Raw genomic sequence first — 25,521 nt, 5'->3', positions numbered from 1 at the left:
AAAGCCTGATCCAAACCCCATTACAATCAATGGAAAGATTCAGGGAGCCAAAATACGAAATCTGAAAAGCAGCATCTAAGAGTCTGCTTCTCGCTTCATGTAACAAAATAAAATAGAGGTGTCCTAGAGAGGTCGTATTGGATCATAGAGTATTATAGGAGCAGCCTAGGGATGATTAAAAGAGTTCAACATGGCTTCAGTTCATGATTTAATGTCTGGCTAGCTTCTCCTAAGTTAAAGCAACTCCTGTCTGCTTAAGTGAAAGAAACAACTTTTTCCCACATGAATAGGCTAAAATCAGTCAGTTGGGGGCAATACTGCAAATAAAGGGAAAAAACTTACTGAGTAGGAGGATAATTATGTTTTGTTTATCAAAGAAATAGCAAACTGGTTGTTATGCTTGTCTATCACTGAAACAAGTAGTTGGAGAACGCCCACGAATCTTCATCAGTAGGCAAACGGAGGAAATGCTAGAGACTTCAAAAGGAAACCAGCAAGATCACGGGTGAGCAATAATTTTTGATGGGAGGACCACTCCATGATTTTGGTAAGCGGTCAGGAGATGCATTTTTTCTATGGGGAGGATGCAGGGTCTGGAACAGAGGTTGGTTGCAGAAGGTAGCTTGGGTTAGGAGACTGGGATGCAGGGTCTAGGATAGGGTAGGGATGCAGGAGAGGATTCTGGTCTGGGGGAGGGATGTAGGAGCAGCAGCAGGGTCTGGGAGGGAGTTGTGACCTGGGGCAGAGGGCTTGGGTGGTGCCCTGGGGTAGTGACCCGGGGAAGGGAATTGGAGTGTGGGAGTGGGTGGGGAGCCAGAAGCAGGCTTTGTTCAGGAGGCACTTACCTAGGTAGCTCCCAGCCAGCAGCCAGGCAGGATCCTAATACAGGCTCCCTGCCTGCCACAGCCCCAGGTTGCCCAAAAGGGCTGGCTACTCCCTATGGCTCTCTGCTCTGGGTGCGCATTGCTCCTTGCTCCAAACACAATTTTGTAGCTTATTGGCTGGAAATCTCCCTGCCCTTGGCGCTCAGAGCAGAGAACCACAGGGAGCAGCCAGCTGCTTAAAATGACATGGGGCTGCTCTGTGCCTGAGAGTCCTCCTCTTGCCCACCTCTGGGCAAGAAGGTAGCATTAAATGTCTGAATTAATTGTAGACAAAAACTGAGAAGTTATAAAGTACCTCAGAGTTCCTCTTTGCTGTAACGCATGTCAGTGTGAGAGAAGTACAGAGAGCAGATACCCAGGAATATCAGAGGAAGCAACATCTGAGCTCTGAAGGGACTTGGCAGTCACACAGCTTTGAATTCCAGAGCATGTAAGGGGAACTCTTTAGATACTAGTGATTAGATCATCTGGGAAGACAGACCCACGCCAAAAGGAAGAAAGAAGAACAGCGTGCTGTCGTTCCAGTCAAACTCCTGTTTCAATAATTTCTCATGGAATTCTAATAACTAATCTTCACACAGTGCTAGCTCCTAAAACCGTCAAGTGCCTGCACCCAAACAAACGTGGACATACCTTTGAGTCAGGAACCATTTTTTCGTTCTGTTGTGGAGACAGTGCCTAGCACAAGGGGGTTCTGACCTCTGGCTGGGGCGTCTTCATGCTCTCGTGTTACAAATAATCATTAACATGCACAGAAATAATAACGATTAGTCTTAGCTGAGAAAATGTGTCTCCGTTTTAAATCCATCTCCTGGCTAAGAAAGCAGCTTCCCACAGAGGAACTAAAATTACCAGACTGCTGCTGTCTCCACGTGGGCGCAGGTTGCAGGAGAAAGCGCAAAGATCATCCCCTCTTCCCTCATGGCCCTGTTGAGGAGCCTGCTGCGGCATGATGGGAAGCACAGCCATTTCCCTATGACACAGCCTGCAGCTGTGCTCGACTCTCCAGATGCGGCTGGGTAGAGGGCGTGGTGCCTCTCTGCCCAGGCTCACAGAGGACTACACATTTCATTTAAAGGATGACATGGCTCCTGCTCTACATTCCTTGGGAATTGTAGAAGAGGTTCTGACTGAGTTAGCTGGGTTCCTCCTTAGGTCCTCTCTATTGCAAGAGGGCCTTTTCTACATGCGTAAAGCAAAAAGTAGCCATACAGGGACAGAGGCTTGCACCTCTCCTGTTCTGGGTCTGCTGGGAGCTGGTTAAATGCCCCACACAGCTCACAGTCTATCTTCACTTGCATCCTTATTGCAATGGTCCCACTATAGGCACACAGGGTATCTTGAGGGGGGGAGTGGGAGAGACTCTCCTATTGCTGAAACTCTGCCTCCCTGCCTTTTGACAGGACCATCTCTCAGACACAAAGCCTTCCTGAAACATAGACCAGCCCCCCAATGGCACTTGGTGAAGCCTGCCCTTGTACCAGAAACTCCCTCCTCTCCACCTCCCAAGTAGTCTTGAGAGCCAGCCTTTTGCCTTGTGAAATAAGAAGAGTCATGCCCAGCGCTTTGTTCTCGTGCTGTACTCTGACTGGCACTGTCCCGTTCAGTTGGAGCGTCTCTCTGGTGTGTGGTGTTGTTAATGCCTCTCGCCAGCCCTCCCGTGCCAGACTTTAGAAGATGTGAATGAGAGGACAGCAGCCTGAGAGGAAAATGCTTTTGTTGGGAGACACTCTACAACACGGTAGACCAGTCCCGTGACACCTTTACTACAGTTACAGATGAACACGGCTCCCCTCTGGGACAGCAGACCGAGATAACTTAATAACAGGAACACAGCCCATCAACACAAAACCCATACTGTGGCCTGCTTCCTGCCTGGGCTCCTTCTGGCTAACCACAGCTGTAGCAAGAGCACCACCAGACTAAAGAGGGAGAAATACTGGCAGGCCTCAGAAAGGTCAGGTTCTAAAATAAACCGATATCAAAGTGATATACTCCACTAGAGCCTCTTCTAGGCTGTAGGGGAACTCTCTGTAGTTTCTTAGGCCTCTTGCAGAGTGCCCTGGCAGCTGCATAGCTGAGCTGCTTTTGCATGCTTGCCTGCACTTGTGCTGTTTTCACATTAGCAGGGATTGAGAGGGTCAAGGCAAAGTTACTGAAGAGCAAAACTGAGTCCTGTGCTATGCTGAATGTTTTCTGTTTTTCCCATCTATCGGAATTGCCCATTAGGCCCAGTCTACCCCTGCTGACATAGCAGCTACATCTCATGGAGGCAGGAGTTAGTAAGCCACTGGGAGAGCTTTCACCAGCAGTATTATGCAGTGCTACAGAGGTGCAGCTGCACCACTGTAGTTGCTGTAGTATAGACATAGCCATAGAAATAAACTTCCAAGTAACAGGGCAAGTGCAAAGGGCATTGTCATGTTTACCTTGGGAGTGGTCTACAAATAATAAAAACCCAGTAGAATTCATGGCACCTTATTTAACTAGAGCAGGTGAGAGAAAAGAACAGCAGCTTTCCAGAGGGAAGAAATCAAAGGAGGTTATCGAGTCAATAACAAACTCTGGACTTAGACTGACGAGTGACTGGAAGTGAGAGTGTTTTGTACATTTCTCTGTGGGTCTTTGTTTTGCAGCTCTGTAGGAGCAGATGGAGGATTGGGCCAAGAACCGGGGGCTCTGAGCCACTGATGCCAAGGCAGACACAAAAGCCTATGGCTCAGCACATGGGCAGAAAGCAGCAAAGAGCTGAGCTATAAAGGACTGCCTAAAATGAAGGGAAGGAACAGCAGTGTTCAGTTCAAATCATGAGAGTCCAAGAAGAAAGCATTCATGGGACAACAAAATGGGAATTTAGGTCAGAAAAGGCAGTTTGTGGCAGAGAATTCTGCAGAGGAGGGACTTCATTGTCTTGGGAGCAGAACTAACCTCTGAAAGGGTGAATGGGTATTTCCATTCTCACCCTCGCATATTGTTTTCAGGTGTTTAATCATTTGTTTTAAATGTTCAACTTTTGGGCTCCGAGTGTTCACTTTTAGTACCTTCCTGAAGAAAAATACTTTTTGAACATATGAGCAAAACTGCTTCTTTCATTGTATTTCACATAACACATTAAAAAATATTTATCCTCCTATAAAAATTACAATCCTGGTTTGTGTGCAGCAGGTGGGGCACAGAAAGATAACATTAGGAATAGGAAGTACTCTTCATTGAGGAATTGTACCACTAAAGACTTTCTTGAAAACTGGCTATCCTTTGCCCAGGTTATGAGCCTGTGGAAACACTACTCTGATCTCTTCCTTTACATTGATCTCATGGAGGGCCAGATTCTCCACTGCTGTGCTCCTTTCCGAGTCTCAAATCTGTGTTCAGTGAAAATAAAAAGCCCTTTTGAACTGGCAGTGCACCAGCTTTACACTTGCTTTGCCAAGGTGTAACTGAGTAACACAAAAGTGCAAACTGGGGTCCAAACATGCAAAAGCACAAATGCATACTTATCAGGTCCAGAGCTTCAATTTGTAAATTGTACTTACAAGTCATGAAACAACAAGAGTAAAGTTCCTTAACCTTCCCCTTGCCAGCCTGTGTGCATGCATTCCACTGCCATCTTCAAATACATAGCCATCTAATATAGCTCAAATAATATCACACTTTTTCTGTGTTCTTGGCCATATTAGTGTATTGTGCACCAATCATGTGTCATTGTGTAGGAAAGGCACTCAATACACCATACTTGCACAACTGAGTATAACATTACCCAGTAATTAATTATGAACATTTACCATCCTATCTACTACCAAACTTTGCAACTAAGTCAGATTCATAGTTAAGTGCCTCATCGCTTGATCTGCACCTACACAAGGTTCTGTCCATACTCCACGTGCGTGTTCAGCTCAGGTAGCTTTGTAGCTACCTACAATCCAAGCCTAGTCATGTGAATGTCATGTTTATGGAATGCTGTGGGTCAGCTGACTGATTTATTTTCCAATACATTTATTTTAAAAATAATGCCACCTACAAAATATTTCTCTGTGCTAATTGGGGAGATAGTCAGTTCCTGTGGGCCTCCTAGTTCTACCAGCCCCCATTTAATTTTCTTATTTCCATGGGAATTTCAGCTTACTTTATGGGCAGCTCAAGCCATGCTAATTAGATTTTCCTTCACTGGATTGTCACATGCTCATTAAACTTCCATTCATTTACATAAGATAGCAGTTGGTCCATGCACGCCAGAAACTGTTCCTCTGAAGTGACACACTAAATTCGTCAGATTTTATCACTAGCCTACACGCACACTTGGGTTACAGAGAAAGCACAAAGAAGACTGCACCAATGTGTCTTCATCCAGTTTAAAGTCATCACTCATTTTGGTCTCCAAATATAAATCCTTCCCACTAGCCACTGTGCTGTAGCTCATTTCAAACAGACACACAGAACTTGCCTACGATATCCAATAAAATGTCTTCTCTTCAACTCAGCCTGCCCTCCGTGTCTCAGGGAAACCTGTTCATTTATACAATGCTACATAGGCTACATCTAGACTGCAAGCTTATTTTGAGAGAGAGCGTCCACACAGCAAAGCGCATTGAAAAAGCGATGTGCTTTTTCGAAAGACAGTATCCACATTGATTGGATGCTATCTTGCATTTAAGTTGGGATTAGTATGGACAGAATGGCCACCAGGGCACCTGTGTTATTTCCTGGAAGCCGCTTCTTTCGAAAGAACTCCCTCTTCTGTATCCACACACGCCTTTTTCCGAAAAAGCTTTTTCTGAAAAAGGCTTCTTCCTCATAGAATGATGTTTACCGCCGTGGGAAAAACCTTTCCGTTCTGTCGAAAGAACGCAATGGCAGTGTGGACGCAAGTAATGTTTTTCCGGAAAAATGCTGCAGTGTAGATACAGCCGTAGTTATGGATATAGAATCACCTCTTCTAACTCAGGTTCTGAGTTTTAATTCAAATATGTATGTGCTTTGCCACGTATTGGAACTAATGCAAGTCTAATTCATATCTCGGCTCTGAAGTAATTTCAACTTTCAAGTGAAAACTCTTAAAAATTGGGCCCATCAAGACAGCTGCAAGCACAGTTTCACAAAGGGGAGATCAATGAAGCATAGAAGCTAGAGATGGAAAAATCGATTGGATCGTATGGTCCATGCCAGTCCAGGACGGTTCCCCATTGTATCATCTAATATAACACCAGTTGTCTTGTCTATTTCCGATCATAAGATTTTAGAAGGGACTGTCATTTTTTAAATGTTTGGACAGCACCAAGCACAATGGGGCACTGGGCTGTTTGAACTGGAGGCACCACTGCAATAGAAAAGTTAAATGATAATTCCCATGGGACACTATTCCATAACATCATAATTTTACTTTCAGGAGTTTTCCATGTGTTCAGTTTATATTTCTTTATAAGCTCTTGTGTACAATTTGACTGATCTCTTTCCTGTCCACAGCCTAACTCTCTACAGATTGTTACCATATCCCTGCATTTTCCAGGATATATATTAATCTTTTAGGCCCTTTTTTCCAGTAGCTAGAACCCCCTTTTGCAGAGTTGCTACTCTCTGTAGACTTCATTGGTTCTGTTCCTAGAATGGGGCTTGCTTGAGACTGATATGAGTATCGGGCCCACCAGAGCAGTTTCAAACTACCAGAGAGAAGCTGAAAGCCACATTTGTCATTGTGCATAATAATTCTTGTAAATGGAAGTTATTACCAAGGGCCTTCTTAAAAAGTGTAAGTTCCTCCCAAGGGTTTAGAAATGCTGGTTATTTCCAGTATAGTTGCTGGTGGATCTGTTGTATTTTATTGTGTTAAATATTTACCTGTGTCAAAAAGGCTTGATTCAGATTTCCACGAGTCAGTTTCCATAGCTTTCATGCACAAAAAGAGAAGAGAAATTATTACTTAAAATCATGGCATTATGGGACGTTACAAACCACTTTGCACGCTTTAGAAGAGTTAATTTGTAGAACGAGTTGCAAAGAGTTGAATGAGGTTTTTTTTTTTATCAGTAAACGTGGAAACGTTTATGAACATATTTCAAGCCCTTTTTAGTAGCCTCTTGTCTTCTGTCTCTACGTTAAGCACATCTCTTTAGGTCAGTTTTGTTTTTTTCATATTCACTTACATTAACATGGGGGCAAGGCTGGGCTTTAGCACTTTTTCTCAAAAAAGATATACTAGCATTAGAAAAGATTCAGAGAAGGGCAGCTAAAATGATTAGGGATTTGGAACGGGCTGCATATGAGAAGAGATTAAAGAAACTAGAACTTTTCAGCTTGGAAAAGAGGAGACTAAGGGGGAATATGATAAAGGTATATAAAATCATGAGTGGTGTGGAGAAAGTGAATAAGGAAATTTTATTTACTTGTTCACAAAATATAAGAACTAGGGTCCACCAAAAAAATTAATGGGCAGCAGGTTTAAAACAAATAAAAGAAAGTTCTTCACATAGTGCACAGTCAACCTGTGGAACTCCTTGCCTGAGGAGGTTATGAAGGCTAGGACTATAACAGGGTTTAAAAGAGAACTAGATAAATTCATGGAAGTTAAGAGCATTAATGGCTATTAGCCAGGATGGGTAAGGAGTGGTGTCCCTAGCCTCTGTTTGGCAGAAGGTAGAGATGGATGGCAAGAGAGAGATCGCTTGATCATTACCTATTTGGTTTACTCCCTCTGGGGCACCTGGCATTGGCCACTGTTGGCAGACAGTATACTGGGTTGGATGGACCTTTGATCTGACCCAGTGTGGCCATTCTTATGTTCTTTTAGCCAAGCTGGCAAAAATGTTGCACCAAACATGTCCCCCGCTACCTTCCAAAGTATATATTGACTTCTGTCCTAGCTCAACCCTTCCATAGCCAAAGAAAGATTAGCTTCCATAATTTGCCTAGTACTCTTGGAGTTTCTCTGGATATGCCCTGCTTGAGAGCTACTTCCACTCAGATGATAAGATGGTTTCAAGAACTTCACAGATCATTCCAAACCCCTATGGCAGTGGTCCTTCCCTTTTCCTTTGCAAACATTTTTTTCGTTAACAAGAGATAAATGACAAAAAATGAGTTGGCTGATTGCAAATGGGACAATCCTTAACTCTCAGAGAGAGCAGCAAGATGACAATAATGTCTTATTCTTTGAGATTATAAGAAAAGCTGAAGATGAAATTTACATCCCTGAGAGACAGAAATCGAAATTCTTGAAAGGAGTCAGGATTTGTTACTTGTCATTTGTTACCCAGTATGTGCTGAACACGCTGTGGTGTATTGAAGACTTTGTTGAAATGTCAAGCTTTATTTTAAGAATTGTGGTGGGCATTTCCTTGATCTGACAGTAGGCGAGAGTTTTTCTATAGGAACGTGTGTGATGATAATCAGTCTAGAAAGAACCAGCGTAGAAGAAAGTGGGGTAAGTTGTGCCTCTTTGCATTATAAACCAACCTGCTTTCTCTCTTTCTGGGTTTCATTACTTTGTGTTGTTCAGGCATGACACCACAATGTGCCATCATCTTTATGGCTGACCTTGAACAACGTTTCCTCAGCTCTTGCCCCCATAATACCCCTACTTTACTTATGCTACATCGATGACTTCTTCATTATATGGACCCACGGAAAACAGATGCAAGGATTGCAACAACTTCCACCCCACCATCAACCGCAGCCTGGACCAGTCTACATGAGAAATCCACTTCATGGACACTACAGTACAGTTAAATAATGGACAAATTTCTACCACTCTATAGTGGAAACCCACCGACTGCTACACTTACCTTCATACATCCAGCTTCCCAGACACATTTCTCAGTCTATTGTCCACAGCCAAGCACTAAGATACAACCAGATTTGCTCCGACCCCACAGACAGACAATCAGGATCTTTACAGATCATTCCTAAAACTGAAATACCCACTTAGAGAAGTGAAAAAAACAAATTGACAGAGCCAAAAAAGTACCCAGACATGAACTACTCCAAGACAGACCCAAAAGAAAAAATAACAGAACTCCTCTTGTTGTTATCTACAGTCCACAACTCAGAACTTTCCAGCACACTATTCACAATCTATAACTCATCTTGGAAAATGATTCCTCACTCTGAGGCCTTGGGAGAAAAGCCTGTTCTCGCTTACAGACAACCTCAACCTGAAACAAATTATTTCTGTTAATCATGCCACACAACCACATCATAAGCCTCCAGGAACCCAGCCCTACAACCAAAACCGATGCCAACTCTGCCCACATATCTATACTAGTGAATTCATCACTGGAGCCAACAACATATGCCACCAAATCAAAAGTTCATTTGACTGAATATCCTGTAATTTGATCTATGCCATCAAATGCCAGCAGTGCCCCACTGCTATATGTATTGGACAAACTGGACAGTCTCTATGGGAATGAAATACAAGACTATGTAGCACTTTAAAGACTAACAAGATGGTTTATTAGATGATGAGCTTTTGTGGGCTAGACCCACTTCCTCAAATCAAATAGTGGAAGAAAATAGTCACAACCATATATACCAAAGGATAAAATTTTAAAAAAATGAACACATGATTTGTCCTTTTCATATGTGTTCATTTTTTTTTAATTGTATCCTTTGGTATATATGGTTGTGACTATTTTCTTCCACTATTTGATCTGAGGAAGTGGGTCTGGCCCACGAAAGCTCATCATCTAATAAACCATCTTGTTAGTCTTTAAAGTGCTACATAGTCCTGTATTTTGTTTCAGCTACACCAGACTAACACGGCTACATTTCTATCACTATTCTATGGGAATGGACACAAATCAGATATACATAAAGGAAACATACAGAAACCTGTTGGGGGGCACTTCAATCTTCCACATCACTCTTTAAAAGATCTCCAGGTAGCTGTCTTGTCACAAGCCAGATCAACAGGGAAACATTGGAATTACAATTCATTCACAAATTCAATTCACATGCTAATGGACTCAATCGTGATGAAAGCTGGTTGGGACACTACCAACTTAACAGCCATTGAAGGTGCAAACAGCTCAGAAGGGTACTATCTATTAACTTTGATTCTTATCTGCTTCATATTAACTACCCAATCTTCAGATACTTACTGATTCCCTCTGCTCTCTGACTCCCACCTCCTCTTCGCCCTGCCCCCGCTTCCTTTTTCCCCCCTCACACCTCCTCTTCCCCTTTCTATTTATTTTGGTTGTTCACATCCTAAACTCATAACTCTGGTCATCTGAAGAAGTGGGCTGTGTCCATGAAAGCTCATGATACCATCTACATGTTTTGTTAGTCTATAAAGTGCTACCAGACCATTTGTTGTTTTTTTTTCCCCTGTAACAGACTAACTTGGCTACCCCCTGAAGCAACAAAAGTAGTGTTACACTGCAACCTTCCCAGAAGAGTATTTGATGTTTTCATCTACATTCTCTGTGTGTATTCCATGAACATAACACAACCTACCCATGAATGATCAAGTAGGTGTGAACTCTCAGTTTGCTGACTTCTGGAATGGAGCAACATTAAAACTTTTGAGTACTGAGTATTTTATAAACAGTTTGGTGGTGGTGGTGATGGGTTATGGCTTTTTTTTTTTTTTTTTTTGGTTTTGGTTTTGAAACCCAAGTTAAATTGTTGAGAGTGTGGAGAGCTGCAAGAAGAGTTTGTTCATTATCAGTTGCTTGTGGGAGATGAAATTCCTGAAGAAGTGAAGGAAGAAATTTGGCAAGAAAATGGATTTATCTGGATGGACCTCAGCTTAAACAGGTGTGACTAGGGCAATGATAAAAAATTCCTCAAACATCAGGCCAAGCCTGCAAAACTGATCCTAGTTGTTCCACAAGAAGTGTGTGTTCTCCTTGTGTGATTAAGAAAAACAAAATTTCCTTCCAAGAGAGCATGGAGTGGGCCAATAACTTCCCTTCAGTCATGTGCTGAAGTTGGCTGGCAGCAACGCTTTTGAGATACCAAAACTAGTGTTGAAAACAGACTTAGATGAAGGCTTGTTGGGAATCACTCCATCAAAGACTGATTTTTCCCCTCTTTGGTTTCCTTATGATTAAAACAACATCATCATTCATGATATGGAACTTCTGTTTTGTAAGTACCTTGGAGAAACATTAGGGTGTTTGAACAAAATATTAGCAGCACTAAAATAACACAACAAAACCATCTTGGCATCGTTCTCCCTCCTTCTTAGGGGCAGATTCTCTCAGACTGAAACACCTGCAGCTCCTTCAGTCCCATAGCAAGACTCCTACCAGCTTTAATTCAGCTCCTTTAAGCCGAACTTTCCCCCCTTATGGTGTCACGTGCATGAGGAATCAGAGAATCAGCACAGCTGGGGGTGGCATCCCCAGAGAGAGCTCATTTGCACTAAAAGCGTGTGCAGGCAGGTAACTGGGGGCTGGTGCCTGCACCTTCTCCATGCCTCACTTGCGTGCACAGGCAAGAACTGCTTTTTGGCATTGATGAGAGAGGATTAGGGAAGAACAAAAAGCAGTGAGAGGGTCAACAAAAGGCTGAGGATTATCTGTGATGGAGAGACGCATAAGCATGGTGGGAGGGGGCATGACAGGGTAAGAGCTAGGCAGAGGAGAGGAGGAAATCTGAAGCAAGAAAAGGTGCATGAGATATTTGATCTCTTTGACATTCAATTTCAGTATCCACAGGGAAAATTGCTAACGTCATAGGAGACGTTACAACATTACACGCAAGCACATGGTTCACTGAGCTAGTGCTTTTTCACATTCATAAATATGGCAGCTGCTCAGTGGATATAAACCGGTAGGTGTCCCAAAGGAGCACCATGAACCTCGCAGGAAAGGTAATTTACTCCTGTACATATCCCAAATGGCAACCATTTTAAAATGAAAGGGAAATGAGGGGACTTTAGGCAATTCCTAACAGGAGAGCTTACCAAGATGAACTGGAGACCCAGCAGGTTTCCGGAAGGCCGCAACAGACTCTTGGTGTTGAATACCTGTGGGATTTGGCACAAGCATCAGCTTCAGTTGGTTAGTATAGAGGAATGTGATTATAGGGTGTACAATGGACCTGAAAATAATACTCACTCATTTCTTTTAAAGGCAAGGGAAAAGGAAAAAAAAAAAAAAAAAGGAAGAAGTACCCTTAAAGCAGGGCTGGGAACCTAAGGCCTGGGGAACAGATGCAGCCCCCAGTTTGCCATTGCTCACTACCCGTTGGGCCTGACAGTCTAGCCAGCTTTTTAGCCATCTTATAGTCCATTTATCCAATCCATACTTCCTTGACTTGCTAGCAAGAATATTATGGGAGACCATATCAAAAGCTTTGCTAAAGTCAAGGTATATCACCCCCACTGACTTCCACATGTCCACAGAGCCAGTTACCTCATCATAGAAGCTAATCAGGTTGGTCAGGCATGACATGCCCTTGGTGAATTCATGTTGACTATTCCTGATCACTTTCTCCTCTTCCAAATGCTTCCAAATGGATTCCTTGAGGATTCCCTCCATGATTTTTCTGGGGACTGAGGTAAGGCTGATTGGTCTGTAGTTCCCTAGATTGTCCTTCTTCCCTTTTTTAAAGATGGGACCTACAACTGTCTTTTTCCAATCATCTGGGACCTTTCCTGATCTCCACAAGTTTTCAGAGATAATGGCCACAGGCTTTGCGATGATATCTGCCAACTCCCTTAGCACCCTCAGATACATTAAATCCAGCCCATAACTAGCTTTTCTAAATAGTTCTTAACCTGTTCTTTCTTCACTGAGGATTGCCCACTTCCTTCCCATAGTCTATGTCTACACTTCAGGTACGTCTAGACTACATGCCTCTGTCGCCAGAGGCATGTAGATTAGGCTACCAGACATAGGAAAATGAAGTGGCGATTTAAATAATCGCCGCTTCATTTAAATTTACATGGCTGCCGCGCTGAGCCGACAAACAGCTGATCAGCTGTTTGTCGGCTCAGCGCGATAGTCTGGACACGCGGGTGTCGACATCAAAGGTATTTGTCGACCGCCCAGGTATGTCTCCTGGGATGAGGTTTACCTGGGTGGTCGACAAATACCTTTGATGTCGCCACCCGCGCGTCCAGACTATCGCGCTGAGCCGACAAACAGCTGATCAGCTGTTTGTCGGCTCAGCGTGGCAGCCATGTAAATTTAAATGAAGCGGCGAGTATTTAAATCGCCGCTTCATTTTCCTATGTTTGGTAGCCTAATCTACATGCCTCTGGCGACAGAGGCATGTAGTCTAGACATACCCTACGAGTTTTCTTGGCAAAAAATATGCAAATGTGTGATTCATTTGCAAGTCACGATCTCATTTGCATATTTCCTACTACTCCAATTTTGTCCTGTGTTTTTGCACAAAAACAAGCAGTGTGGACATCTTCTCTTACCGAGCTTGTGGAAAAAGGGGGATTTTGTGTAAAAAGAAAACGTCCACACTGCTTGTTTTTGTGTAAAAACCCCAGCGCAAAAATGGATCGGCAGAAAATATGCAAATGAGATGAGTTTTTCCAAGAAAACTCATCATGTAGACATAGCCATACTGTGTTGCCTAGTGTAGTAGTCTGGCAGCTGACCTTGTTTGTGAAGACAGAGGCAAAAAAAGCATTAAGTACTTCAGCTTTTCCCACATCATCTGTCACTAGGATACCTCCCCCATCCCATGTCCTCCCTGATCACCCTCTTATTGCTAAAATGTCTGTTAGTATTGCAGGCTGCTGTAAAAGAGCTTAGAAGATGAAACAATATTGTGTTATTTAACATGCAGTAGATGCAAATGGTATAATTTGCCAGAAAGAAACATTTGAAAAGTTACTTAAAGCTGTTACCTGTATTGGCTCGAGGAATATTTCTGTTACTAGCATGGGTTGAAGTACTCCTGAATGCTTTAAAAACATTTTATTGGTCAATTCACCGAATTTAAATATAATTGCTTTTATTATTTTAATTATAATATCTCCTAAATCTGTACTGGTTTAAGGACATACCTTGATTCTGGCCTCTTCCTTGTACAGCCTGGATCTGCCCTAAGTAGGCATTAAAACAGAACAATGTCATTTAGGTTATGTTTAGTTCAAGGCTGTTATTATCTGGCATTTTCTCAGACTTTTCATTTTGCATTTGTCAGAGTTAATGATGTGTGTATGGAATTTTCCTTACACTGCAGCAATGTGCTTGTGCTTATTGTATTTAAGTTGTTTCATTTTGGGGGCAATGTAAAAATATATATCATTTTGGGGTTTTTTTTTGTTTCTGCTGACGTTAGTTAACATTTGCCACTTTACATCTAGTCCTGGTGACTTGTTACTGTTATCAATTTGTTGCAAAACCTCCTCTAATGCTCAGAGCCATTGGTGATGGACAGGTTATAAATCCATAAGTAAAGTAAGAGACTGGGATTGCACCCAAGCAGGCATTGCACCAGCCCCAGCCGAGTAAGGGTTGGGGTAGATTGATGATCCAGTGCCTATCCCTCATCCTTCACTTGCAGTAACCAGACTTTTGATGTCCAGTCAGTAAACCTGAGTGGAGACTTCCAGGCCCTGTTTTTTTACCAGACTTTGTGGGCAAAACCAGGCACCCAGCAACCCTGCTTCTCATGCCTAAATCATGTGCAAGATTGGGCTTATAGTGATGCAGGTCTATCACTGCTTTTTTTTTGCCTGATTCCGTGGGATCTACCAAGACAATCAATGTTTAGGTGTAAAATCAGGGGAGGGGATTACATTGAGATTTTATTAATTCATATTTTCTGAAAAGGAAAACAAGGCAAAAACAGAAGAAGAAAAAAGGAAGACTATAAGGAAGGAAGCACAAATACAAGGACTGTTAGGGGCAGCACAAAGTATTTTCCTCTGAGAGACTCCAAGCCATAAATCAACTTCTGGTTTAACCCCGTAAACTTTTCCTAATACCAGTGGTTGGTAGTGGCAACACATCTTGTCTTATAGATGCAGCCATAGTGGTAATCCTTTGAATGGCACTGTGTTCTGAGGGCGTTTACACAGGCGGTGCCGTTTGAAAGCAAGTTACCAATGTACCACAACGGTCAGATGTGAGTCTCCATTCGCCCGGGCAAATAAGAGAGAGTTTGATTCCTTCGCCTGTTTCTACAGGATCCCACTGTTTGAAATTTTGGACCAGACAGATTGTGGTGTGGAGCTGGGTGTCCGTGAAAGCTCCAGCCTGCTGCTCAGAAAAGAGCACTGAATGCATGAAGAGCTGAAGCATCCGAGGGAATCTCTGATGACCAGATAAAAATGAAGGCTTTTTTTATTAAATCCTTGGCAAGGGTTGGGTTTTCTTTTAAATGGCGTATCTGGAATCCAGAAGACGTAACCATGATGCAGTATGTCACAGTTGGTGTATAAATACAGGCAGTCCCCGGGTTACATGGATCTGACTTACATCGGATCCCTACTTACAAACGGGGTGAGGCAACCCCGCACTAGCTGCTTCCCCCCAGCAGACCAGGGAGATGCGAAGCTAGCGCCTCCCCCGCCCCCAGCAAACCAGGGAGACGCGGAGCGGCTTTTCTCAGCAGACACCTCAGCTTGAGAATAAAGGACTGAGGGAAGTGAGGTGTGGGAGAATAAAACTGAGCTCTGGAGAAATGTTTGGCTAGAGTTTCCGCTACAATATGTACCAGTTCCGACTTACATACAAATTCAACTTAAGAACAAACCTACAGTCCCTATCTTGTACATAACCCGGGGACTGCCTGTACAGTATTTGGCAAGGTCCTAAAAATCATATTGACGTGTTTGGTCCCAACTTATTCCTGAGAGCAAGCTATCTCCCCTGGACCTCAGAATTACTGAAGTACTGTTCCACACCCGGGTCCCTTATAATCATTCTGCATGCATGGCCTTTCTCCTCTTTTGGGACAAGACTCACATTAGAAGCGTAATTCATAGAATCATAGAATCATAGAATAATAGGACTGGAAGGGACTCGAGAGGTCATCGAGTCCAGCCCCCCGCCCTCAAGGCAGGATCAAGCTCCGTCTACACCATCCCTGACAGATGTTATCTAACCTGTTCTTAAATATCTCCAGAGAGGGAGATTCCACCACCTCCCTGGCAATTTATTCCAATATTTGACCACCCTGACAGTTAGGAATTTTTTCTAATGTCCAATCTAAACCTCCCCTGCTGCACTTTAAGCCCATTACTCCTAGTCCTGTCCTCAGAAACCAAGAGGAACAAATTTTCGCCTTCCTCCTTGTGACACCCTTTTAGATATTTGAAAATATCATGTCCCCCCTTAATCTTCTTTTTTCCAAACTAAACAAGCCCAGTTCATGAAGCCTGGCTTCATAGGTCATGTTCTCTAAACCTTTAATCATTCTTGTCGCTCTTCTCTGTACCCTTTCCAATTTCTCCACATCTTTCTTGAAATGTGGCGCCCAGAACTGGACACAGTACTCCAGCTGAGGCCTAACTAGTGCAGAATAGAGCGGCAGAATGACTTCACGAGTTTTGCTTACAACACACCTGTTGATACAACCTAGAATCATATTTGCTTTTTTTGCAACAGCATCACACTGTTGACTCATATTCAACTTGTGGTCCACTATGACCCCTAGATCCCTTTCCGCCATGCTCCTTCCTAGACAGTTGCTTCCCATCTTGTATGTATGGAACTGATTGTTCCTTCCTAAGTGGAGCACTTTGCATTTCTCTTTATTAAACCTCATCCTGTTTACCTCTGACCATTTCTCTAACTTGCTAAGGTCATTTTGAATTATGTCCCTATCCTCCAAAGAAGTCGCAACCCCACCCAGTTTGGTATCATCTGCAAACTTAATAAGAGTACTCTCTATCCCAATATCTACATCATTGATGAAGATATTGAATAGTACGGGTCCCAAAACAGACCCTTGAGGAACTCCACTTGTTATCCCTTTCCAGCAGGATTTAGAACCGTTAACAACAACTCTCTGACTACGGTTATCCAGCCAATTATGCACCCACCTTATCGTGGCCCTATCTAAGTTATATTTGCCTAGTTTATCAATAAGAATATCATGTGAGACCGTATCAAATGCCTTACTAAAGTCTAGGTATATGACATCCACCGCTTCTCCCTTATCCACAAGGCTCGTTATCTTTTCAAAGAAAGCTATCAGATTAGTTTGGCATGACTTGTTCTTCACAAACCCATGCTGGCTATTCCCTATCACTTTATTACTTTCCAAGTGTTTGCATACGATTTCCTTAATTACCTGCTCCATTATCTTCCCTGGGACAGACGTTAAACTGACCGGTCTATAATTTCCTGGGTTGTTCTTATTCCCCTTTTTATAGATGGGCACAATATTTGCCCTTTTCCAGTCTTCTGGAATCTCCCCTGTCTGCCATGATTTTTCAAAGATCATAGCTAAAGGCTGAGATACCTCCTCTATCAGCTCCTTGAGTATCCTGGGATGCATTTCATCAGGACCTGGTGACTTGCTGACATCTAACTTTCCTAAGTGATTTTTAACTTGTTCTTTGTGTATCCTATCTTCTAAACTTACCCTCTCTCTGCTTGTATTCACTACGTTAGGCACACCTCCAGACTTCTCGGTGAAGACCGAAACAAAGAAGTCATTGAGCATCTCCGCCATTTCCAAGTTCCCTGTTACTGCTTCTCCCTCCTCGCTAAGCAGTGGGCCTACCCTGTCCTTGGTCTTCCTCTTGCTTTTAATGTATTTATAAAAGGTCTTCTTGTTTCCCTTTATGCCTGTAGCTAGTTTGATCTCATTTTGTGCCTTTGCCTTTCTAATCTTGCCCCTGCATTCCCGTGTTGCTTGCCTATATTCATCCTTTGTTAGTTGTCCTAGTTTCCATTTTTTATATGACTCCTTTTTTATTTTGAGATCATGCAAGATCTCCTTGTTAAACCAAGCTGGTCTTTTGCCATATTTTCTATCTTTCCTACACAACGGAATTGTTTGCTTTTGGGCCCTTAACAACGTCCCTTTGAAATACTTCCAACTCTCCTCAGTTGTTTTTCCCTTCAGTCTTGCTTCCCATGGGACCTTACCTACAAGTTCTCTGAGCTTATCAAAATCTGCCTTCCTGAAATCCATAACCTCAATACATTTAAGATGAAATCTTAGATTTAAAATGCTATTAAGAGTCTAGTCAAAGACAAATAAAAAGCATATACATTTTACCTTTTAAAGTCTCAGGATGAAATCCTGGCCTGACTGACATACATGACACAACTCACATTGATTTGAATGGGGATAGGATTTCATCCTTTATCTATGTGCCTTTACTTATTTGGGATCTTAGAGACATTTAATTATCTTTTAAAAGAAAACATGGCCTAAATTGTGTCCTGTCCTGCAGGAAAGGAAGTAGCACAAGGGGCTAGTTTTACTAAGATATTTAGAGGCCTAAAGATAAATTCACATACTAGAGTAATTTATAAATGGGCCTAAAAGGACCGAAACACCTAATTCCAAGGTCATTTGATTTGGCGCTTTTGAAAATCCCACTAGACCCCGTTCTGTATCTTAGCACACCTAAATACATTTGTAATTCTGTCCCTAAGAGACACCAGCCCAGATCGTCAATGAAATCAATGAGAATGAGACATCCCAATATGTTTTGAGAATCTGGACCTAAGGATCTCGTTCCATGTTTGTGAAGGGCAAAAAGAGGAATACAACTGGAGAGCATAGGCACTGTTCAAGGCCACCGGAAAGCAGGTGCCCAAAGGGGGAATTAAGAGGTGAGGTGAAGGTGAAACTGTAGAGGCCCAGAAGAGAAGCCCTGGCATAGAAGAGAATGAAAAGCCAGAGTTCCATAAAGGTCTTTCCCTGCAGTGCATCTCCTCACCATGACAATCTACCCTAGCGATGAACACTGGCACATTAGAAGAAAGGCCTCAAGAATACAAAGTCATTTATCTTTTTCCTATTTTTTCTCCTGCCAGGCTTTAAAGTATTCCTTGGTGTTGAGATATTATAGTAAGATTCACAACATAATTGAATGCATCTTGCTCTCAGTACTTAATAGCTAGCAGATAACCATTGCATCCATGTGATACGGTTCTGAATCAACTACTCTTCATTTCAAAGAAGCTTATTTCAGAAGACAAAACATCCCAATGTTGCATTCAGATACATGAACACCATTCCCATTGGCTTTGGTCAGTGATAGCTGTACCTGCGTACATCTGAGCAGAATGGATGAACCAGGTGTTCAGAAAGGGTGGCAGATGTAACAGCAAAGCACAGCCCATGTTTCTTTTCTTTCAGTAGAAGACAAATTTCAGTGCTCAGCCCAGAGAAACTTGCTAGCATTTGAACGTGCCTTTCTTTTTCTTCGCAGCTGAGTAATTAAATACCGCAGGCTGCTTCAAATATTTGTATTAGAGTTTGTGGGGTAGAACAGAAGCAGGTTTCTGGATCAAGATGAAGGAGGAACTTGGACTAAACATGATGCTGTTGTCAATAACGCTAATGCAAAGCCAGGAAAAACATCATATTAATGCCAGACTCTGAGACTTGGTCTGAGGTTTTCCAAAGAGCATTGGCCTAACTTAAGTCAGTGTTTTAAAGCTTTCACCTCTCACTGAGTACGTTTAAATACTCTACAGTCCGAATTACATATGTCATAGAAAGACCAACATTTTGTTTTTGGAGGAGGGATGTAAAACAGAGGGATCAACATGAAAATATGCATCAAGAAGTTCAGAATTGAAGTGCTAGAAGACAGAGAACCCATAATTTACTAACACCGACACTTCCGAACAAGTAGCCCAGGTTAGCCCCCTAGGTAACAGTGGTTCATTTTCAGAGATGCTGAACACCAGAATCTCCCACTTGTATTGTGGTTGCTCAGCATCTCTGTGAATTAGGCTATGTGTTTACTTTCATGTTTGATCACAGATGTAGATGTTTCAGTTCAGGCCCTCACATTTGGGAATCCCTTCCCAGGTTTGTGCAGGATTTTCTCAAGTTCCGCTTTAAAAACTGGGGTGAAATCCTGGCCATCCTGAAGTCAAGGAGAGTTTTGCCATTGGCTTCACTGGGCCAGACTTTCATTCCATACCTGTTACTCTCAGCCCTAATTCTACTGCAACACTGCTGCTTTGATGTACACTTTATCCACTCCTCACAGCCATGAACTGCAGCACTGTACTTACTTGACGCTGCAGCTGCCGCAGCTGAGTAAACTGGATGGATGCTGCTAGGACCTAGGCAGAAAAAAAAAACCACTGCAGTTTCTAACTTTAAAATATGTTAAACAATAGCAACAATGTACATGCTTCTTAATGAATGAAAGGGAGGGGCGGGGGAGGATCAGGGAGCATCAGGTGAGCAAAGTCCATAGGAGAGAGCTCTTTTGTAGGGTCCAATTAGGACCGGAGGGAAAGTAATTGCAAAAAAAAAAAAATTGTTTTGAGTGATATTTGAAAGTTATCATGAAATTAACCAAATGATTCTCAAATCTGTGTGTTGAATTATCAGCCCATCTGCATAGCCGGTCAAAACATTCTAAAGAATATTTGTTGAATAATACATTTGAAAATCATCATGATTTTATTGTGGACTGGAGAAGGTCCTAACTCAGGAGGAACAATGCAATTCAGATGTACGTCTTTATCTATATGAAAGTGGTATCCCTAAGTAGCACACAAATTGAAGTGAGCACATAATGACTCATATGAATATACCCACTTTTACCTACTACAGTCTATCCTTACATAAAATGAAGTTCATGTTCATGAAACACATATTATCTTCCAAGATAGGCTTTGTAATCACATGTAAATCAATATTAGCCTTATACCACATGAATTCCACCCCTCCTTTCTGCTGATTCTTTTATACATTATGAATATTCCTACATTGTATTCTTGAATACATTTTGATGGATTACTAAACAAGGGCTAATATTAATTATCATTATTTATTAGGAAAGGTGCAGGTCAACAAGAGAGTAAAAATCCCTGCTTTGGCTCTACTGACCTATGTCCCGGACCTTATGCATCGCATGTCGAGGTTTGGCAGTGGTGATAGCAGTTGTGATGCTGGTTGTTGCAAGGATTGTAGTTGGCTTTGGTGTTGCGCTGATGAGTTCTGGAGTCATGATGAACTTCAGAGTTGTGGTTGGAACTTGTGTGGTGGGAACCGCTCCTGGAGATGTCTGATATTCTTTGCGGAGTGTATCAGCTATAAGAAAGTTTATAATGTAATTAGATGCGACAGATATAAAAACATCATAAACGGTGTCAACTTGTATTAAATGAGCAACAAAGTAGTCCAAGTTCATTCTGGCTATATTCCTGAAAATGCTTTTAAGCACCAAACCTATTAATATGCTGTTTATCCACTGCTGTATGTATCTATAGGATATGTCTTGATGTGGCATAGTACTGTACCATCTTGCTGAAAGCAATTACAAAAAATTAATTTGGAGCTTTCATGCCTTTGATTCTCCCCTATAGTTTCTCCATTTTTACAAGAGAATCTTGGATCCTAACAAGTATATCAAAAACACAATGCTCTTGATAGTGCTGATTTGCAGACAATTTCTATTGTTCTGGCCTGGTTTCCTCTACATAATAAGGCAACTAGAAACTCTATAAAAAACCAACAACTTAAAAAACAACAAATACTCCAGTAGCACCTTAAAGACAAACAAAACATGTAGATGGTATCATGAGCTTTCGTAGGCACAACCCACTTCTTCAGATGAAACTCTATGTAAATGTAACTCATTTTATCTGTGGTATTATAAAATCATTTAGCGTGTCACTGAGCAAAACTGAGAAATGCAGTACCTAACACACTACTGCTGGTTTGCTGAAGCATGGACAACTTCCAGGGGAAAATGCTTCAGGGAATTGTGTCAAGATCAGAAACCATCTGTTTAGCTGAGATGAGGTGAGGAGAGGTGGGGATAGTACAGTCTTTTTTGGGGGGTTAGAGATGGGGAGGGGGGACACCTACATTATTCTAAATGTGACTCACCTCAAACCAGGTATTTTAAAGGGTGGATGTCCACTATTATAATGGAGGGGGAAATGAAATGCTTCCAAATATGCTAGCTGCCAAACGTGTCTACTGAATATCACTATAAGAAATGATTTCATGTATTTATGTGATTTTATATTTCAACTGGTAGATGGTACCCATCATTGCTCGAGTCCTTAACTCATTTTGGGGTGTTGGGAGGCTCAAGGCAGGGGGTGGAGGTGCAGAAGTCAGTCCATAGGTAGGGTCTATGGGAGGCTCAGGACATGGGGTGGTGGGTGCAGGAGTCCGGGCAAGGAGTGTGGGGCTTCAGGGCAGAGATTTGGGGGTATAGGATTTAGGGCAGGACATGGGGGGGGGGCTCAGGCCAGGGGCTGGCAAGTCTTGGGGGGCTCTCTGGGGCCCCTTGCAGCGGTGAGGGCCAGGCTGGTCTGGAGGCAGCAGCTCCTGGAATGCCTGAGGTCCCTGTGGAGACAGAGGCTGCACTACTCACCTGGTACCTCACCCCGGTCTGGTGCTGGGGCTGAGGGCAGAGGGATGGTGGCTTGGGCTCCCCCTGTAGCAGGCTGGGGGGCAGTGGATTGGGCTCCCCCTGTGGGGCATGAGGATCAGCCTTGGGGGGGGAGGGGCAACCATGGCCAGGACCAGGATGGGAACCTTACCTGTAGATGGCAACATTTAGAGCCCTTTCCTCAACTGGCCACTCTCTTACTGGTGTGGCCACCTCCCTGTGGTCACTCAGCAGTATAACTGTCTCTCCTAGTAGCCCCTCCGTTTCCACGATATGGGAAACAATCTCATTCCAGGCACATCCCATTTTTGTGGCACAACCAATTCCTGGTGTTGCTTTATGTTAGGAGAAGAGGAATTGGAATACCAAATGTGGTGCTCCTAGCTCTTACTGTTTAGGAGGAGATCTTGAGCAGACAGACACACACACACACTCTCTAAAATATATAGTGTGTATATCCGCTATAACATCCCCTCCCCCCCCCACACCCACACTCACACTCACACTCTCTCTCTCTCTCTCTCTCTCTATCTCTCTCTCTCAAATCTACCATCTTGGTCTACCTACAAAAGTTGCCACAGAAACAAACATTTCAGATAACTGGCCTCAATCTAGTTCCTCTGCACTTAACTCACAATCCCAAGGAAGATCCAATACATTTTGGGGAGTGAAGCAGGGCTATGAATCATTATTCATTCCATTCATGGCTACATCTGTACAGCGTGGTGTTTCATTGTTGTTCTCCTGTTGGAAAGCATCATCCTTGGCACTACTGGATTATTTACTACCTGCTGCAAGCCAGTTAAAAGTCAAACCTCAGATTGTTTTCAAGGGGCAACAAAGAGAGCTAAGAAAACCAAAACAGATACACCAGAAAAACCCCAACAAAAATATAACAAAATAAAAAACCAAACCCAAACAAAAATAACTTCCTTAGAGCTAAATTGTTCTCAGATGTGCTAACGAGAAAAAAGTAGCAAGAACAAAGCACAAGTCCCACCATCTAACTTTGCACCCAGCTGCTAGGGAAAAGGCGTATTCTTGATCTTTGTACTGACAGCATGCAAACGTCAGGCAAATCTGAAGACAGCAACAATACTAACAGGGCTAGGAAGACGGAGTTGACAAAACATGGCTCTGTCCTTCCTGCTATGCAGAAGAGAGGGAGAACACACTACACCCTGTAAGAGAGGAGCAAATGGACATTGCTGGGAGTTTGTATCTGGTGCTGCTGGAATCATTATGCCAACCTCAGCTACAGTACTTCTGAAAGTTGCTGTACATGCACGGATGCTCCTACACAGAGAGGATGTGGGTAAGAGTGTGACTGAAAGCCACAGTGTAAGCCTTAATATTGCACTCCAGTAGAACAATACCATGGTAAATGAAAAGCTTCGGTTGTGATGGTCCACTTGCATTCTCACTCCCGTTTCCTTCCTTATCTCAGCATGCTCTTTGGTGATGGTTTGCAGAAGCAGAGGCTCATTCTTTTGCTATGAGAATGCAGAGTGAAGGCTGCAGGAAAGGCACACTGGTACATACTACAAGTTCAAATGACTTTTTGTAACCCATTGCAGACTGTTTAGACAGATGGGCTAATTCACATCTAAGGATTTGCTGTGATGCACAACCCATACCTTGTTCAGGTGATTTTTCTGATGCATTAGAGGTGTCTGTATTCCTGGTTGCCTTCCTATCTTGTGCTGACTTTTTAGGTTCTGTATGAAAGAAAAAATAACCGGGTGTGTGTTTGACTGAGGAGGCTGCTAGATAGAGATCCAGCTGCCCTCCTACACCATGCCCCAAGAAGCAGCAAACTGAGAGGAAAAAAGCAAAAGGATCTGTTGATTGTGGGTGGATGTGTGTTCCCCTACTAGCCACAGGTCAAGAAGCATAAACCCCCAATAGGGGATAGCTATTCTTTGAAAGGGCTGTTGACAGTTGACGTAATTTTTTATGGTATTTGCGTATTATTGTTCACGTAGTTGATCACTCCAAGAGGCGTGAGTAAATGGCATCAGACAAAAAGGCAAATATACGCCCCCTATCCACAGCTAGAATCCAAAGCTCATTCATGCAAGTGGTACAGAATCATTTTTCTCTGACTTAAAGCAAGAAAAACCATTGAGGGAGAGAAGGCTGTGAGGAAAGATAAAGTAAATAACAATTTTCTGGAATAACTGGCATTGTTGCCACATATAGTAGAAAAAAGCATGTGATGATTTGGTATAACTTATTAACATCTCTTTCAGAATTGGTACCAAGTGATGATGCTTTATTTCTGACTCATTGCAATAAAAGCTTTATATCATGCTCTCGTCTTACATATTTATTTTATTTATTTTATTTCTCATAAAAACATGAGAAATCTGAGAGAAAAATCAACCGTAATTACTTTAATTACTTGCCTGTTTTTGCAGGTAAGCTTTTTGAGGAAGAATATTCAAGAACTGATGGGTATGTTGCACCTTTCTTTGGTTTGCCTTCTGCAAAAGAAACCAATAAATAAGTTTCCCAACTATATGGACTAGGAGCCTTTAAATGAAATGGAAAACAGTGCAGTAAATATCTCATTGAATTCTAAAATAATAATACATGTGACAAATTGACACCCAAATAATTCTAAGTTCTTGTAGGGAAAAATTTGCATCAAATTTAATAGTGCAGAGTCAGGTCCTAAAACCAAATCCTTTTCATTCCCTCAGTTCCCTTGATTCCATGTGGTCTAAAAATCACTCCACTAAACATGCCAATATCTAAACCATGGGAACAAGTGAAATACTAATGAAAAAAGCTCTAAAAGATGTGGGATCTCCTTCTTTAACTACATGACTTTAAAAAAAAAAAAACCCTGTTAAATAGTATATCATTTCTGATATGTCATTTACAATAATAACAGTGAAAATACCATGTTCGTGTGCTGAGGCATATGGTAGTTATATCTGGATCTAAAATGAGGGTCCTTCCCTTGAAAATGAGGCACAGCTCACTGATGCTCTAAACCACAGACCTTTCTAGTGCCACACCAGATGGCTTTTCTGTTGACACATGTGGCTATGAATATTCCTCTGAAGCAGTCGTTTTGATGCTGTTGTGCTCACAGTGTTAGAGAAGCTAGTGTATGCTCTATACTTGGGACCAGCTTCAGAAAAGGTGGCACAGAGA

General features: G+C 42.4%; 1 protein-coding gene across 2 annotated transcripts in view; it reads right to left on the bottom strand.

Moving 5' to 3' along the window:
• The window catches only part of VIT (vitrin), an 84,223-nt gene that overhangs the window by 20,125 nt on the left and 38,577 nt on the right, over nucleotides 1-25,521 (bottom strand). The window contains exons 6-13 of one of the 2 annotated variants that reach the window (XM_006131292.5): nucleotides 24,765-24,842; nucleotides 23,994-24,074; nucleotides 20,838-21,041; nucleotides 20,012-20,062; nucleotides 13,855-13,893; nucleotides 13,696-13,752; nucleotides 11,791-11,853; nucleotides 6,717-6,764 (exon numbers count right to left, since the gene is read on the bottom strand). In XM_006131292.5, the coding sequence (XP_006131354.3) occupies nucleotides 6,717-6,764; nucleotides 11,791-11,853; nucleotides 13,696-13,752; nucleotides 13,855-13,893; nucleotides 20,012-20,062; nucleotides 20,838-21,041; nucleotides 23,994-24,074; nucleotides 24,765-24,842 (621 nt within the window). The remainder of the gene's footprint in view (nucleotides 1-6,716; nucleotides 6,765-11,790; nucleotides 11,854-13,695; nucleotides 13,753-13,854; nucleotides 13,894-20,011; nucleotides 20,063-20,837; nucleotides 21,042-23,993; nucleotides 24,075-24,764; nucleotides 24,843-25,521) is intronic. The other variant, XM_006131293.5, reaches the window with a different exon arrangement.

Source organism: Pelodiscus sinensis, chromosome 3 (genome assembly GCF_052426305.1).
Source record: "Pelodiscus sinensis isolate ZL-2025 chromosome 3, ASM5242630v1, whole genome shotgun sequence".
NCBI classification, from domain to species: domain Eukaryota; kingdom Metazoa; phylum Chordata; order Testudines; family Trionychidae; genus Pelodiscus; species Pelodiscus sinensis.
Note: the sequence above shows the minus strand (reverse complement) of the source record. Positions and strands in the feature narration are given on the sequence as shown.